This window comes from Pleurodeles waltl, chromosome 6 (assembly GCF_031143425.1).
Source record: "Pleurodeles waltl isolate 20211129_DDA chromosome 6, aPleWal1.hap1.20221129, whole genome shotgun sequence".
In the NCBI taxonomy this organism is placed as follows: Eukaryota; Metazoa; Chordata; class Amphibia; order Caudata; family Salamandridae; genus Pleurodeles; species Pleurodeles waltl.
This window is the reverse complement of record NC_090445.1, coordinates 1608762712-1608777453: the sequence shown is the minus strand read 5'-3', so window position 1 is coordinate 1608777453 and position 14742 is coordinate 1608762712. Positions and strand designations below refer to the sequence as shown.

The following is a 14742-nucleotide window of genomic DNA, read 5'->3' as shown; positions in this document are numbered from 1 at the left end:
TGCGCCTCTTCGGCCGGCACCCTTTATGCCCTTTCTCCCGTTTGGGAACGTGGGCTCGGCGCCACTGTCGGCGCCGGTGGCCGCTCCGGTGGCTTCAGAAGAATTGTCCCCGGGGATTTCCATCCCGTCGACGTCGGGATTTCGGCCTGTGACTCCGGTGGGCCCATCTGCGGCAGTTGCTCTTCCGTCGGCGCCGAAGTTACCTGTGGCGCCGGATGTGGCGTCGGTGGCTTCTGAAGATCGGCGCCGATCTTCGACTTCGGCGGAGGCATTGTCGACTCCACGTATTGAGCAACGACTTCATTCAAGGAGACGTGCTCTCCGTGTATTGGAAGAGCAGGAGTACCAACGAGCCCTAGAGGAAGGAGAGCTAGAGGACTCGGGTGATGGGCTGCGTGGACTGGAGTCGGCCAGTGGGCTGGACACTTCCCCTGAGTGGGACCTTTCGTCCCCGGGGGAATATACTGAGGAGGCTGCTTCCTTTCATGCAGTGGTACGGAAGGCAGCTAGTTTTTTGGACCTGCCTTTGCCGGTGGTGGAGGCAAAACAAAACCTCTTGACAGAGGTGTTACATCCGGCCTCAGCCGCGGTGGAGCCTCTGTTACCATTTAATGACGCTCTGCTGGATCCGGTGTTAGAGGTGTGGAAGAGGCCGGCATCTTCCCCAGCAGTTCTCAGAGCCGTGGCCAGGAGGTATCGGACGGCTCCAACTGACCCTGGTTTCCTATCTAGGCACCCTACGCCGGAGAGCTTGGTGGTGCAGGCCTCCTGTTCGTCCAAGTCAGCGCCTGGTTCTTTTCCGACGGTGCCTGGGGACAGAGATTCAAAGAAGCTAGAGGCGCAGTCGAAGAAGATTTTTTCATCCTGCAGTCTGGCGTTAAAAGCCACCAATGCAACCTGTATCCTGGGGAGGTATATTCATGCTCTGATGGATGACATTTCCTCTTCGTTTACAGAGCTTCCCCAGGGTCTTTTGGATCTTGTCTCAAATGCCCAGGCTGCTGCGACCCAAATTATCCAGACGGGACTGGATACCACCGACTCGGTAGCCAGGGCAATGGGCACAACTGTGGTGGCAAGGAGACAGGCCTGGCTCCGTAACTCGGGCTTTTCGGCAGATGTACAGTCCACATTGTTGGATCTCCCGTTTGATGGGGACAAACTGTTTGGGGCTAAGGCTGATTCGGCCTTGGAACGTTTTAAAGAAAGCAGGGCCACGGCTAAGTCGTTAGGGCTCCAAGCTCCTTCTTCCACGGCCTCTTCCAGATTCTTCAGGAGGTTTCGTGGATTTGGGCGTGGCTCTTCCTCCTCTTCCTTTCGGGGGAGATATCAGCAACCTGCTTCTTCCCATCCCTATAGATCTTTCAGGGGGAGAGGTAGGGTCCGCACCAGAGGAGCCTCTCAGCAGCACTCTGCCTCTTCCTCATCCTCTGGCGGGGTGCAGCAGGGGAAGCAGCCTTAGGCTTCCACCATTTCCCACTCACTCCTCTCCTGTAGGGGGAAGATTACAGCATTTTCTCACCAAATGGAAGACTGTTACATCGGACACTTGGGTTCTCAGTGTTGTGGGAAAAGGCTACACCCTTCCCTTTCGGGAGTTCCCGCCCCTCATCCCGCCCCGCCCTTCGTATTGTTCAGAAGAACACCTCCTGTTGCTAGAACAGGAGGTGCAAGTCCTCCTTTCAAAGGGCGCGGTGGAGTTGGTCCCGGAGCAGGAAAGGGGTCGAGGAGTTTACTCAAGGTATTTCCTGATTCCCAAGAAGGATGGTCGTTTGAGACCAATTCTGGACCTGAGGATCTTGAATTGGTTCCTCAAGCAGGAAAAGTTCAAGATGCTGACCCTAGTACAGGTGCTTTTGGCGTTGAACATGGAAGACTGGATGGTGTCTGTCGACTTGCAGGATGCTTACTTTCATATCCTGATACTCAAGTCACACAGGAAGTATCTCCGGTTTGTGGTGGGATCGCAACACTATCAGTTTGCGGTCCTTCCGTTTGGTCTTACTTCAGCACCTCGAGTCTTCACGAAGGTGATGTCGGTGGTTGCGGCAGAACTCAGAAGGAAGGGGATAGCAGTATTCCCTTACTTGGACGACTGGTTGATCAAAGCCAAGTCCCCGGAGCTTGTGTCGCATCATCTGCAGTCAACAACCCAGTTGTTGTTCGACCTGGGTTTTTCGGTGAACGAGCCCAAATCTCACCTAGAGCCCTCTCAGCGCCTCCTGTTCATAGGGGCAGTACTGGATACAACATTGGGTCGGGCCTTTCCTCCGCCTCAGCGGATTCAAGATATTCAGGATTTGGTTCCAATGTTTCGAAATGGAGCGGTAGTTCCAGTCCTCAAGGTCCTTCGTCTGCTCGGTCTTTTTGCCTCCTGCATTCTGTTGGTCACGCATGCTCGCTGGCACATGAGGGCTTTTCAGTGGTGCCTCCGAAGGCAGTGGTCTCAACACAGAGGGGATCTAGAGGGTACAGTCAAGATCTCCAGAGATGCTGCTGTGGATTTGAAGTGGTGGATTGCAAGCAACAATCTTTCACAAGGAAAGCCGTTCCAGCAGTCGCCACCAGTGACCACAGTCATAACGGATGCTTCCACTCTAGGGTGGGGAGCTCATCTGGGGGATCTGGAGATCAAAGGCCTTTGGTCTCCAGAGGAACAGATGTTTCACATCAGTCTGTTAGAGTTACGGGCTGTACGTCTGGCTCTCAAGGCCTTCCTCCCTTCCCTTCGTGGTCAGTCGGTACAGGTCCTAACGGACAATACTACCACGATGTGGTACATAAACAAGCAGGGAGGAGTGGGGTCGTACCTTCTCTGCAGAGAAGCTCTTCGACTATGGTCCTGGGCAAAGGACCATCGGATTTGCTTGATAGCAAACCATCTGGCCGGAGTTTTGAACGTGCGTGCGGACAGTCTCAGTCGCCACTTCTCGGCAGACCACGAGTGGCGTCTCCATCCAGATCAAGTCCGTTTAATCTTCCAGAGGTGGGGGTTTCCTCGGGTAGATCTGTTCGCCACTCGAGAGAACGCGCATTGTCCGTTGTTCTGCAGCCTTCAGTATCCGATGCAGGGAGCGTTGGGGGACGCGTTTCAAATAACCTGGTGCGGCCAGTTGCTTTACGCGTTTCCTCCCATACCCTTGATTCCTCGAGTATTGAGGAAGATTCGCCAAGACCGGGCTCTAGTAATCTTAATAGCTCTGGATTGGCCAAGGAGGGTGTGGTACTCCGACCTTCTCCAACTCTCAATGTGCCCGCCGCTCCGTCTCCCTTTCAGGGCAGACCTCCTCTCGCAGTCGCAGGGGCAGGTTCTACACCCCAACCTCCAGAGTCTGCACCTACATGCCTGGAGATTGAACGGGGCAACCTGAGTTCCTTCTCTCTCCCGCCTGAGGTAGTGGATGTTATATTAGCGGCCAGGCGACACTCCACTAAATCTATCTACGCTAATAGGTGGTCTAAATTTGTTGCGTGGTGTGGAGAGAGGCAGATTGATCCTTTGCATGCTCATCTATCGGATGTTTTGTCTTTTGCTCTATCTCTGGCGCAGAAAGGTTGTGCAGTGGCTACCATTAAGGGTTATTTATCGGCATTGTCAGCCTTCATATGTCTTCCAGACCAACCATCTTTATTTAAATCCCCTATTGTTATCAGATTCTTGAAAGGTCTTCTAAATCAATATCCTCCAAAGCCATTCGTTATGCCGCAATGGGATTTGTCCTTGGTCCTGACTTTCCTTATGGGGTCCCCTTTTGAACCTATGCATTCTTGCCCCTTGAGGTATTTGGTTTTAAAAACAGTCTTCCTGATAGCTATAACATCAGCAAGGAGAGTGAGTGAGTTGCAGGCCTTATCAGTAAAGCCCCCTTATACAACTTTTTATGGGGATAAGGTGGTGTTGAGGACCAAGGCTGCTTTCCTCCCGAAGGTTGTTTCACCCTTCCATTTGGCTCAGGCAATTACTTTGTCCACGTTCTATCCTCCGCCTCATCCTTCCAAAGAGGAAGAAAGACTGCACCGTCTGGATCCAAAGAGAGCGTTGAGCTTCTTTATTGATAGAACAAAGGATTTCAGGCTGGAGGATCAGCTGTTTATTGGATACGTGGGCAAGAGGAGAGGAAAGGCAGTCCACAAGAGAACACTATCCAGGTGGGTTGTTCTTTGCATTAAAATATGTTACTCTTTGGCAAAGAAGGATCCTCCTGAGGGCATTAGAGCTCATTCCACCAGAGCTAAGTCGGCCACTTCGGCCTTGGCCAGGGGTGTTCCTGTGGTCGACATCTGCAAGGCCGCAACTTGGTCGTCCCTTCACACTTTTGCAAAACATTACTGTTTGGATTCTGAGGTTAGAAGGGACGGCCATTTTGCACGGTCAGTGCTGCAGGATTTCTTGGTTTGACCATTTAGGCACCCACCGCCGGGCGTGGTACTGCTTTGGGACTCTATTCATGAGGTGAGGAATCCACAGGTAGTTGTATCCATCAGAAGAACGAGTTACTTACCTTCGGTAACGACTTTTCTGGTGGATACATTAGCTACCTGTGGATTCCTCACGGTCCCACCCGCCTCCCCGTTGCCTTTCTGGTCTTGCCAAGTAATCCTTGAGTGCGCTCCTCTTGGTCTTTGAGGGTGCAATAGATGTGTATATAATATATATTTATATATATGTATATATCTTTGTATATATACTTGGTGTGTGTATATATTTTAAAAGAGAAAGTTTTATATATATATTTATATAAAAAGATTTACAGTTATTCATACAATGTTGTGTGTTTTTGCAATATAATGGGATGTTGCCTTGCTCTTTCATTGCATTGCCTGGTTGTTCTCATGCACGTAAAAAATGATTGGTACTGACGTCCGCACGTCGTCGAGGACCTCTTATTGCCTGTATGACGTCAGACGGCGTCGCGTGGGCTAGAGTGACGTCCTCGTCGACGTGCAGAGACTAGTAAGAAGATTTCCGTCGAATGCTGGCGCCATGGGAGTATTCATGAGGTGAGGAATCCACAGGTAGCTAATGTATCCACCAGAAAAGTCGTTACCGAAGGTAAGTAACTCGTTCATTTTCCCCAAAACACCCAAAAGGAAGAAATTGGAGAAAATGCAACACCCAGACAAGACTGCAAGAAACCAGCAGTGGATTCTTAAAGACTAAGACCTGTGGAAGAAGGGGACCAAGTCCAGAAGTCACAGAAGACTCCATGATGAGAAGGAGCTACTACTCACCCAGCTGTGGATGCAGGAGCTGGTCGACTGTAGGACGAAGATGATCAGGAATGCAGCCCTGGAGCAGGTGAAGAGTTCCTGAAGGATGCAGTAGACATCCCATGCTGGAGGGATGACTGCAGTCAGTCAGTGGCGTGGAAATGCAACCAAAAAGCATTGGCGAAGGCAGAAGTCACAGTGAAGCAAAAGTGGAGAGTCCAAGGGGGAACCTCAGCAAGCCAGAGTCCAAAGAAGAAGAGGCAGCCCCCCACAGGAGACCCACTGGATGAGGAACCAGGAGCTCACGCAGCACTACTGGAGAAGGGTCCCATGCCGCAGGAGATGCATGCAGAGGGCTGTGTGTTGCAGGAAGGAGTGCTGGGGCTACACAGAGCCTGAAGATCCCTTGGAGGAGATGCAAACAAGCCTTGGCAGTTGCAAGAGATGCGATGCACATGGGTACTGTCCAGCATGGGAAGGCAAGGGCTTACCTCCAACAAAGTTGGCAGAGCGGACCAAGAGGACTACTCTGGACCATCACCTGTGATGTAGGATCCATGCAGCTCAGGATGAGAGGAGATCCACGCAACCGGTTGTCGTTGCAGTTGGTGCCTGCGGATGCGGGGGAGTGACTCCTTCACTCCAAGGGAGATTGCTTCTTTCTTTTCATGCAGACTGAAGACTTGCCGCCCTCAGAGGATGCACAGCCGAGAAAATGTTGCAGAAGCTGGAAGGAACCGTGGAAACACTGCTGCAAGCAGTCTTCATCGTGAATGCAGATTGTCGGTTCCTGGAGGGTCCAGTAGCAGTTCCAGTGACTAGAAGTCGAAGTAGAGATTGCAGAGGAGTCCTGCTGGAATCTTGAAAGCTGAATCTGAGGACCCACTCAAGAGAGAGAGACCCTAAATAGCTGGGAAAGGGAGACTGGTTACCTAGCCAGGTGGCCACCTATCAGGAGGGGGCTCTGACGTCACCTGCCTGACCTGGCCACACAGATGCTCCCCAGAGGTCCCTGTCAACATTGGATTCAAGATGGCAGAACCCAGGGACCCTCTGGAGAAGCTCTGACCACCATCCCTGTGGTGGTGATGGACAGGGGAGGGGCCACCCCCTTCCCACTGTCCAGTTTAGTGCCAGAGCAGGGACAGCCAGTCCCTGAACCAGTGTAGACTGGTTTATACACAGAAGGCACCAAATGTGCCCTTCAAAGCATACCAGTGGCTTGGGGAGGCTACCCCTCGCAATCCCCGTAACACCTATTTCCAAAGGGAGAGGGCGTTACCCCACTCTCCCAAAGGAAATCCTTTGTTCTGCCTTCCTGGGCTTGAGCTGTTCAAGCAGCAGGAGGGCAGAAACCTGTCTGAAGAGTGGCAGCAGCTTGGGCTGCCCGGAAAACCCTAGAAAGCTGGTTGGAGCAATGCTGGGGGACCTCTAAGGAGCCCCCAGAGTGCATGGAATCATACTTCCAACACTGGAAACAGTATTGGAGTACAATTCTGACATGTTTGAGACCAAACATGCCTAGGTTCGGAGTTACCATTATGTAGCTGGACATAGGTAGTGACCTATGTCCAGTACACGCAGAAAATGGTGTACCCGCACTCACGAAGACCAGGAAAATGGAACTGGAGTTTGTGGGTGCACCTCTTCTAGTGAAGGGGTGCCCTCACACACAGGTACTTGCACCCTGCCCTCTGGGCTAGAAGGACCTGCCATAGGGGTGAGTTACGGTGACCTGGTGCAGTGAGCTGCAGTTAAAAGGGTGCATGCACCCTTTCACGCAGGCTGCAATGGCAGGCCTGCAGATACACTTTACAAGGGCTCCTCATGGGTGGCATAATACATGCTGCAGCCCCTGGGGATCCCCTGGGACCCCAATGGTACCATATATACTAGGGACTTACATGGGGGAACCAGTATGCCAAATGTGGGGTGTAAGTAACTAAGTTACCAAGTTAGATGGGAAAGAGCATAATCACTGGGGTCCTGCTAACCAGGAAACACTCAAACACACAGATAACAGGCAGAAAATAGGGGTAACCATGCCAAGAAAGAGGATACTTTCCTACACAAGGTAAGTCACTGCACTGATACAGTTGAGGACACGAGATAGGAGACAAGAGATAGAGTGAAAGACAGAGGATCAGAGGTAAGAACTAGAAGGTTACATGTGTTGTACTGTTGAGTGAGTGCAGCGCAGATTTGGGGGGAGAGGGCTTAGTTTCTGTAAACATCTGGTGAGGGATTCCATATTTTGTAGAAATGCAAGTCAAATTATGAGTTGTGTTCACCCCGAAAGTAGGTAAACCAAGTCCATCAGGTGCATATAGATATTTGGCTAGAGGTTCCCCACTCTATCAAGAAGAGCTTTGCTGCGAATGGTAGCAGTTGATCCTGGAGTCTCCTATATTACATCAGTAGCTGGAGGAAACTGAGAGATGCTATTGACCCCAATATGACAATCACAAAGTCTAGGTTTAATATAGACTTATTTAAGGTAGAGAAACGTTTGTTCCAAAACACCAGAATAAGTTTACAGCTAATGCAAATATGCGTTAAGTCACTTTGGTCCAAATGATCGTACGTTTGCAACTGCAATTTCCTAATTGCGATTCAATGCAAATTGTAATTAGGATATCACAATTCCAAATGTTCAAAACTCCACTGAATTACATTTGTGATTACCAGTGGGTCGCAAACAGACCTACTTATTAACATTCATTAAGTAGGTCTCGCTTTGCGACCCACTAGGAATGGCAGAACATCACAGGGATGGTGGCCTGCTGGTGACCACCATGTCTGCATTTGCTTTCAAAGAAGGCCATTTTTTTAATTTATTTATGCAATCTATTTTCCGTAAAGGAAAAACAGGATGCGGTTCAAAAAATGAAAATGAAATGTTTTCCTCCCATTATTTAAGAGTAGGAAGTGGTCTGTGCTTTTACAGACATTCTCAAAGGGGACCCCTTCCCATTTGCGAATGGGTCACCACCAACTTGAAGTTGGTGTAACCTGCAAATGTTTAGTGACAGCATTTCAGTCGCAAAACATTCAATCACACCACTGCAATTCGGTTTTAGGAAGGGATGCCCTAAACACGTCTCTTCCTAATACCGAATCACAATTTGGCATTTGAAACATGCCAGGCAGTTTTTTTTAGTAGTCGCAAACGGCCTGATTCTGCACATCGGACCGTTTGCAACTTCTAAATAGCTTTGATTATCTGTCCCTTAGTTCCTCCTTGCATTTCCGGAAGAGTTTTGGATCAATAAGACCCAGTTTAGTGATCTTGATGGGGTCAAATAGCCATGATGGAAGGAAAAAAATATCTGTTTTGGCACAATGGTGGAACAAGTTAATACATTAATCTGTTATCATGTGTTAAATCAGACTTCTTCAGGAGCTCTGTTTCCCATCTATGTTGAAATAAGAACAAGGATTTGTCTTTATGGATATTAATCAATACTTAAGTAGAATTGGAAGGTCTGGGTTTTTGTTCCCACGGGTCTCTTAAGACTGCTTAGATCCTCTAGATTAAGTGAGTGATACCCATGCTAGCTTTTCATCGAAGGTCAAACCTATGTGTGTAAAGCTGTTCACCCTTCCCAGCAAGCTCCCTTAAACTCTGATTGCCTTAGACTATGGGGTTATTTAAACAATAGTCATAACATTGTGCCCATTAAAAAATTGGAGCTAAAAGCCAAGAGTACCTATAACAGAAACATACTTCAGTACAAATCACTCCAGGCCAAGGGCTCTCGGATATAAGCACTGCATAATCTTCATAAAGTAACAGTGGACAACATTTTTCAAAAATCCTTTGTGCATTAGACTAAACTAACTTCAAGTACCACCCTAGTCCATATGAAGAGCAACCCGAATGGACACACACTTGGCAACCTTTTTCAGACCTACGGGTTCAAATACATCTCCACTATGGCTACTGGTCAATCATGAACATGAGGCATGTAATCATCCTTGGAAGAATGATGACCAGCCTACTGTCAACTCCCTTAAATCTTAAGAATTGGTAAGGGCTGGACAAGTTGATAAGATTAAAAATCAGTCAACAGGTCCATAAAGACCAGACTCCTTTTTGCTATTGCAAATTTTCCCACCTTGGTGAAAACTCAGTTATATATCACATAAACTTTTACTTGGTGCCCAATTGTGTAGCCCGACTAAATACCCTCAACAACAACAAAAAAACTAGATGTGGCTATTAGGCCAACTGATCTTACTAAGAGGGTCCGCTCTATGCCCTTAAAAATGTTGATAATAGACTATCAACCAGTGAGCTGTAGGATTTCTGTGTCACAAACTGTGCTTGTTTAGGCCTTCTGGAACACAATCTGGTCCCGCAGACTCATTTACACATGCTTTATTGCTTTTAGGTCGTATGTAAAGTTGATATTAATCACAATCAGCATCTGCAAATGGACCAAGCACATGTGTAATGCGGGTACAAGGAGAATGGATCTGGCTTTCTGGAAGCAAGTTTGAATGCCCTTGACTACTCATCTAGCAATTCCAGCTTTTGGGGTGGGCTGACCTTTCGGGGGGTTGTTAAAAAATACAAAACAGCTGGCCCGCATTGAGAAAGGGTTTTGTTCTGTCAATGTAGTTAATAAGAGCTTGTTTGATATCTAAAGTGTGGGTGGCCCTGTCTGCCACGGTTTCTTGATGTTTGAGAATAACTGGGAGTGCTATGGGTCAGTTAAGTTGTAACAGGAAAATCACCTTAGACAAGAATTTAGGGTTAGTCCTTAGAATTGCCCTTTCACTGTGAACTTGAAAGTAAGGTTCCTTTAGTGTGAATGCTTGCAATTCACTAATGCGCCTCAGTGAAGTTATTGAGACTATAAATGCTTCTTTCTGAGAGAGATACTGGAGAGGACTCAACAGGTGGTAGTATGAGTCTAGTAAGGACTACACTGAGATCCCACTCAGGGAGGCAACCCTGGGGGGATGACTTAAGGTCTTCCAAGCTTTAATGGCTTATACAGAAAAGGGAAGAGGGTTCTCTATTGTGCATATAACGAGCTATGGCGGCTAAAATAATTCAAATGGAGAGGTATGTTAACCCAGAATGTTGTAGATGAAGAAGGTTAAAAACAAATGAAGTGGAGAACGTTGACCCCTTTATTCTTGGTGTTGCAAAGGGACAGGTTTGATGGCCTCTTTTTGTAGAAGGGCTTGCCCCTCCTTCTCTAAAAGGAGTAGATGTTCTTTGCTCAGGTGGGAGACACTGGGTGTTATGTTAGGATAGTATGTGAGAAGCTTTAGGCAGTAACAGTGTTGCACCATGGTTAAAACCCATTTGTCCAGGGTAGTTTCCTACCAATTGGGTGTAAGTGCAAGTGAGGAAAAGGGGTGGTGCGTAGAGTCAATGCTTGGTGGTGGTGGCCTCCTTGCTGCTGGAACCTCTCTGTTGCTATTTCCTCTATAAGCACCCCTAGCGTATCCAGGAGGGTGGTATGCTGCTTCTTCTGGTCACTGCTAGGAGCCTGAATATGGGAAGGTAACACTGGAGGCGCAATAATACCATTGCCTCATGAAAGGAGCCTATGGGGATATGTTGTGATGGCATGTGAGAAGTTCTAGGCAGTAAGGGTGCTGCACCACGGTCTAAAACCCATTTGTCCAAGGTAATTTCCTACCAGCAGGTTTAGGAAATCCTGGAGAACCCCCACCCTGAGCCCCACCAAAAACCAAAAACCAAAAGATCTTAAACTTGTGGGCTGCAGTAACCACTACATCTAGGGCACAATGAATAGTTGCACTTAACACTGTCTTGCATTGGGCTCTAGAAATATGCATTAAGCAATCGACCTGAGGAGATGCAGCTTGCTAGGCTGGTGGTGTTTCTTGACTGGCAAATCTATTGGATGGGTATCTAGTTATCTATCTAAAGGACAGACTCTTTTCTGTTTTGTATCCTGCAAATCTCCTAAAGTTATGGGCCTTTTGAACCAGAGTGGTTGTTGGCATGCTGTAGATTATGCTGAACATCAACAGAAGGAAAACACTCGCCTGGACCCCTTACACAAAACACTTTAGGTAGTTATATCAAGACATTTAGTTTCATGATCACAGTAATTATTCCTATCTCATTCCAAAACACTTAAATCAAAGTCAATGGTTAATAATACACCACTTTAATAATTAATAACAAATCATGACGAACATAGCATCAATAGATATAGCCAACCAACATACCAGTTTGTGCTATCCCAGCACCAATATAGAAGTAGATAATACGATTAAATGATCTTATAAAATGTACTGAGTCCAGTCCAGTTCAGTTCATTACACCGTTGTGTTTTGTTTAATTTAATCTTAACATCTACTAATATATGGTGTTGGGACAGCACAAACCAGTATGTCGGTTGGCTGTATCTATAGATGCTGTGTTTTTGCTTGTCTTAATGTTCTTCAATTGTGGCCAAACCTCGCTTCTATGTAAGGTTCCAACTCCTTTTATTTTATGTAGATTATGTGGAAGCATGACTGCTTCTTGTGGGAAACCTTTAGCATACTTTGATTTTTGAGCTGGCTTTCAGTGGCTAGTAACTGAGGTATGACCATTAAAATAGCTCATATAATAAGCACAAGTACACCGGGGTATGGTCGACGTGGAGCATTCTATTTTCAAAAGCATTAACATGCCCAATTTAGCAACACAGGAAATCCTGAGAAATAAATGACTCATACTAAGCCTCACAAGCAAAAGCATTTGAAAATGTTACTGTGAGGGTCTTAAAATGCTGTGATGCTAAGCTTTAAAAAGACTATACTGAAACCCTTTCAGGAAAAATAAGTTTCAGGGTTAAACGCAATACATAGAAGTCTAAGGTGTTCTGGGATCTGAAAGTTTAGATGACCACAAACTAAAATGAAGAGGATATACCTAGTGATATGGAGTGTGGGTGCTGGCTATGATCCATAAAGTACCAACAGCAAAATTGCCTTTGCCACTGTGCCTAGAGTGTCTTTAATGGGGAAAAACCCTTAATATTCAGAACAAAGAAGCACTGACTATTAATGAGATGCCTAGGAGTCACAATACCAGCTCTGTCAAAGGCTAGGAATAATCTGAAATGCAACAAGAAACACTAATACCATGCCAGACTACACTGCCAACAACCATAGATCGGATTAATTTACAAGATTCAAGCTGACGTCAAACAAAAACCCACGATTCCATGGCTCAAGAATTCATGCAAAACTCAGAAGAATTGTTTCTTACCCAATCTGCTCTCCAGCTGCAATATGCCTTGTGCTGAAGAATGCGATTCGTGGGAAACGCAGGTCCTGATGAGAAACATAGACTCGCACAGGGATAAGGTTTGGCTCGCAGAGGTGGTTAATAAAACGGCTCACATTTCCGTAGAAACGAGCATCAATGCAGTACACTTCTCCATCCTACAGATAAGCAGTATCCAGAAACAATATTTGTTTTAGTACACAAATCGCTCTTCAAAGACACAATATAGGACAAGTTACTTACCTTTGGTAATGCCTTATCTGGTAGAGGCAATATCTAGTTGCAGATTCCTTACCTTAGAATTTCCCTAGGCATCAGTGTGGATCTGGAGATTTTACCTGAGCAGTACCCAGCATGCTGTTAGGTGGTGTTGATCAGCTCTGCGTCCGTCGTCAGTGTTGTGCACGCCGGATATTACTTTGCGGGTCCTATATAGGCGCCACCCCAGTGCACTGATGTCAGTTTCTTTTCACGCCAGAAGTGCAGAGCCATGAAGAACACTGACCACTGGTGCATCAAGAGCAGGGGGGATGTGTGGGTCGGTAAAGAACCTGAAAACAGATACTGCCTCTACCAGATAAGGCATTACTGAAGGTAAGTAACTGGTCCATCTGATAGAGACATCTAGCTGCAGATTCCTTACTTTAGAATAGGTACCCCAGCAATACCATCCCCGGAGGTGGATCTGCGAACTAATTTCATTCTAGAAAGTCCTACAGGACCAAATGGGCAAAGTGCCCGTCCTTATGGACCAGACTGTCCAAGCAGCAGTATATGGTAAACGTGTGCAGAAAAGCCCATGTCGCCACTTTACAGATGTAAAGGACTGAAACACTGCGTGCTAATGTAGTGGACGCAGCTGTAGCTCTGGTAGAATGAGCAAGCAAGCTCTCAGAGGGTTGCTTCTTAGCCAGTGCTTAGCACATCTTAATGAAGAGCACAACCCATCTGAGATGGTTTTCTTCTGCACTGCCCATCCCTATGGGCCTGACTGTCCAGGCAGCAGTATTTGATAAATGTGTGCAGAGATGCCCACATTGCGGCCTGACAGGTGTCAAGGACTAGAACTCTGTTTGCTAACGCAGTGGTCGCAGCTTTAACTCTGGTAGAATAAGCATGCAAGTCATCAGGGGTTTACTTCTTAGCCAGTGCGTAGTTTATTTTAATGCAGAGTACAACCCATCGGGAGATGGTTTTCTTCTGCACTGCACAACCTTTCTTCACACCAACATAACTAACAAAAAGTTGATCACCCACCTGGAACTTTTGGGTACGATCAAGGGAGAACGCCAGTGCTCTTTCTGGGTTCAGGCAGTCAATTCTCTCCTTTTCCTTAGAAGGATGAGGGTGTGTGGAAAAAGTAGGCAAGGTGATGGATTGGCCTACATGGAAGGGAGTAACCACTTTTGGCAGAAAGGAAGCCCTAGTGCAAAGCACCACTTTGTCAGGTTAGATTGTAAGGTAGGGTGGCTTAGAAGACAATGCCTGCAGTTCACTCACCCTGGGGGGCAGATGTAATGGCCATAAGGAAGGCTGTTTTCAAAGTGAGAAGCCTGAGGGGACAAGTGTGGAGATGCCCGAAAAAGAACGCACATTAAAAATGTCAAAACTAAATTCAAATCTCATTTGGGCATAATGAATGGATATGGAGGAAACATATGAGTAAGGCCTTTAACAAACCAATTTACAATTGCAGACTTGAACAAGGAAGGTTGACCAGACAACTACAAAAAAGCAGAAGTGACAGACAGATAACCTTTGAGAGTGTCCATAGCAGAGTTGTGCTGGGCCAGAAAAAGGATAACTCAGAAAGAGGGGCACAAATGGGATCAACAGACGTGTGCACCATGCCACAAATTTTTCCAATGACAGCCGTATACCATTTTGGTGGAGGGATGCCTGGCTGCCAAGATTACATTATAATCTTTGGGCAGAAGGTTAAAAGCTGTGAACTGCAGCCACTCAATCTCCACGCAACAAGACGGAGACTTGACAGGTTCCGGTGGAGAACCCGGCCCCTGCTGGTGCGATAGATGATCCTCCCAAAGGGGCAGGATGATCAGAAGATTGATGGCCATGTTTAGTAGCTTGGGCTACCAGACTCTTCTTGCCCAGTCCGCAGCCACAAGGATTACCTGGGCCTGGTTGTTCTTGATCTTAAGAACTGTGGGCAGAAAGGCGTACAGTAGTCCTGAGTTCCACTCGAGCCGAAAAGCATCGCCCAGCGACTGCCACCTTGGAAACTCCAACATGAAATACTGCTG

The 14742-nt window shown here is 47.2% G+C and overlaps 1 protein-coding gene across 15 annotated transcripts in view; it reads right to left on the bottom strand.

Moving 5' to 3' along the window:
* EHMT1 (euchromatic histone lysine methyltransferase 1) overlaps positions 1-14742 on the bottom strand; it is an 800236-nt gene that overhangs the window by 10042 nt on the left and 775452 nt on the right. For all 15 annotated transcript variants that reach the window (XM_069241478.1, XM_069241487.1, XM_069241485.1 and 12 more), the window contains one exon: positions 12461-12636. In XM_069241478.1, coding sequence (XP_069097579.1) covers positions 12461-12636 — 176 coding nt within the window. The remainder of the gene's footprint in view (positions 1-12460; positions 12637-14742) is intronic.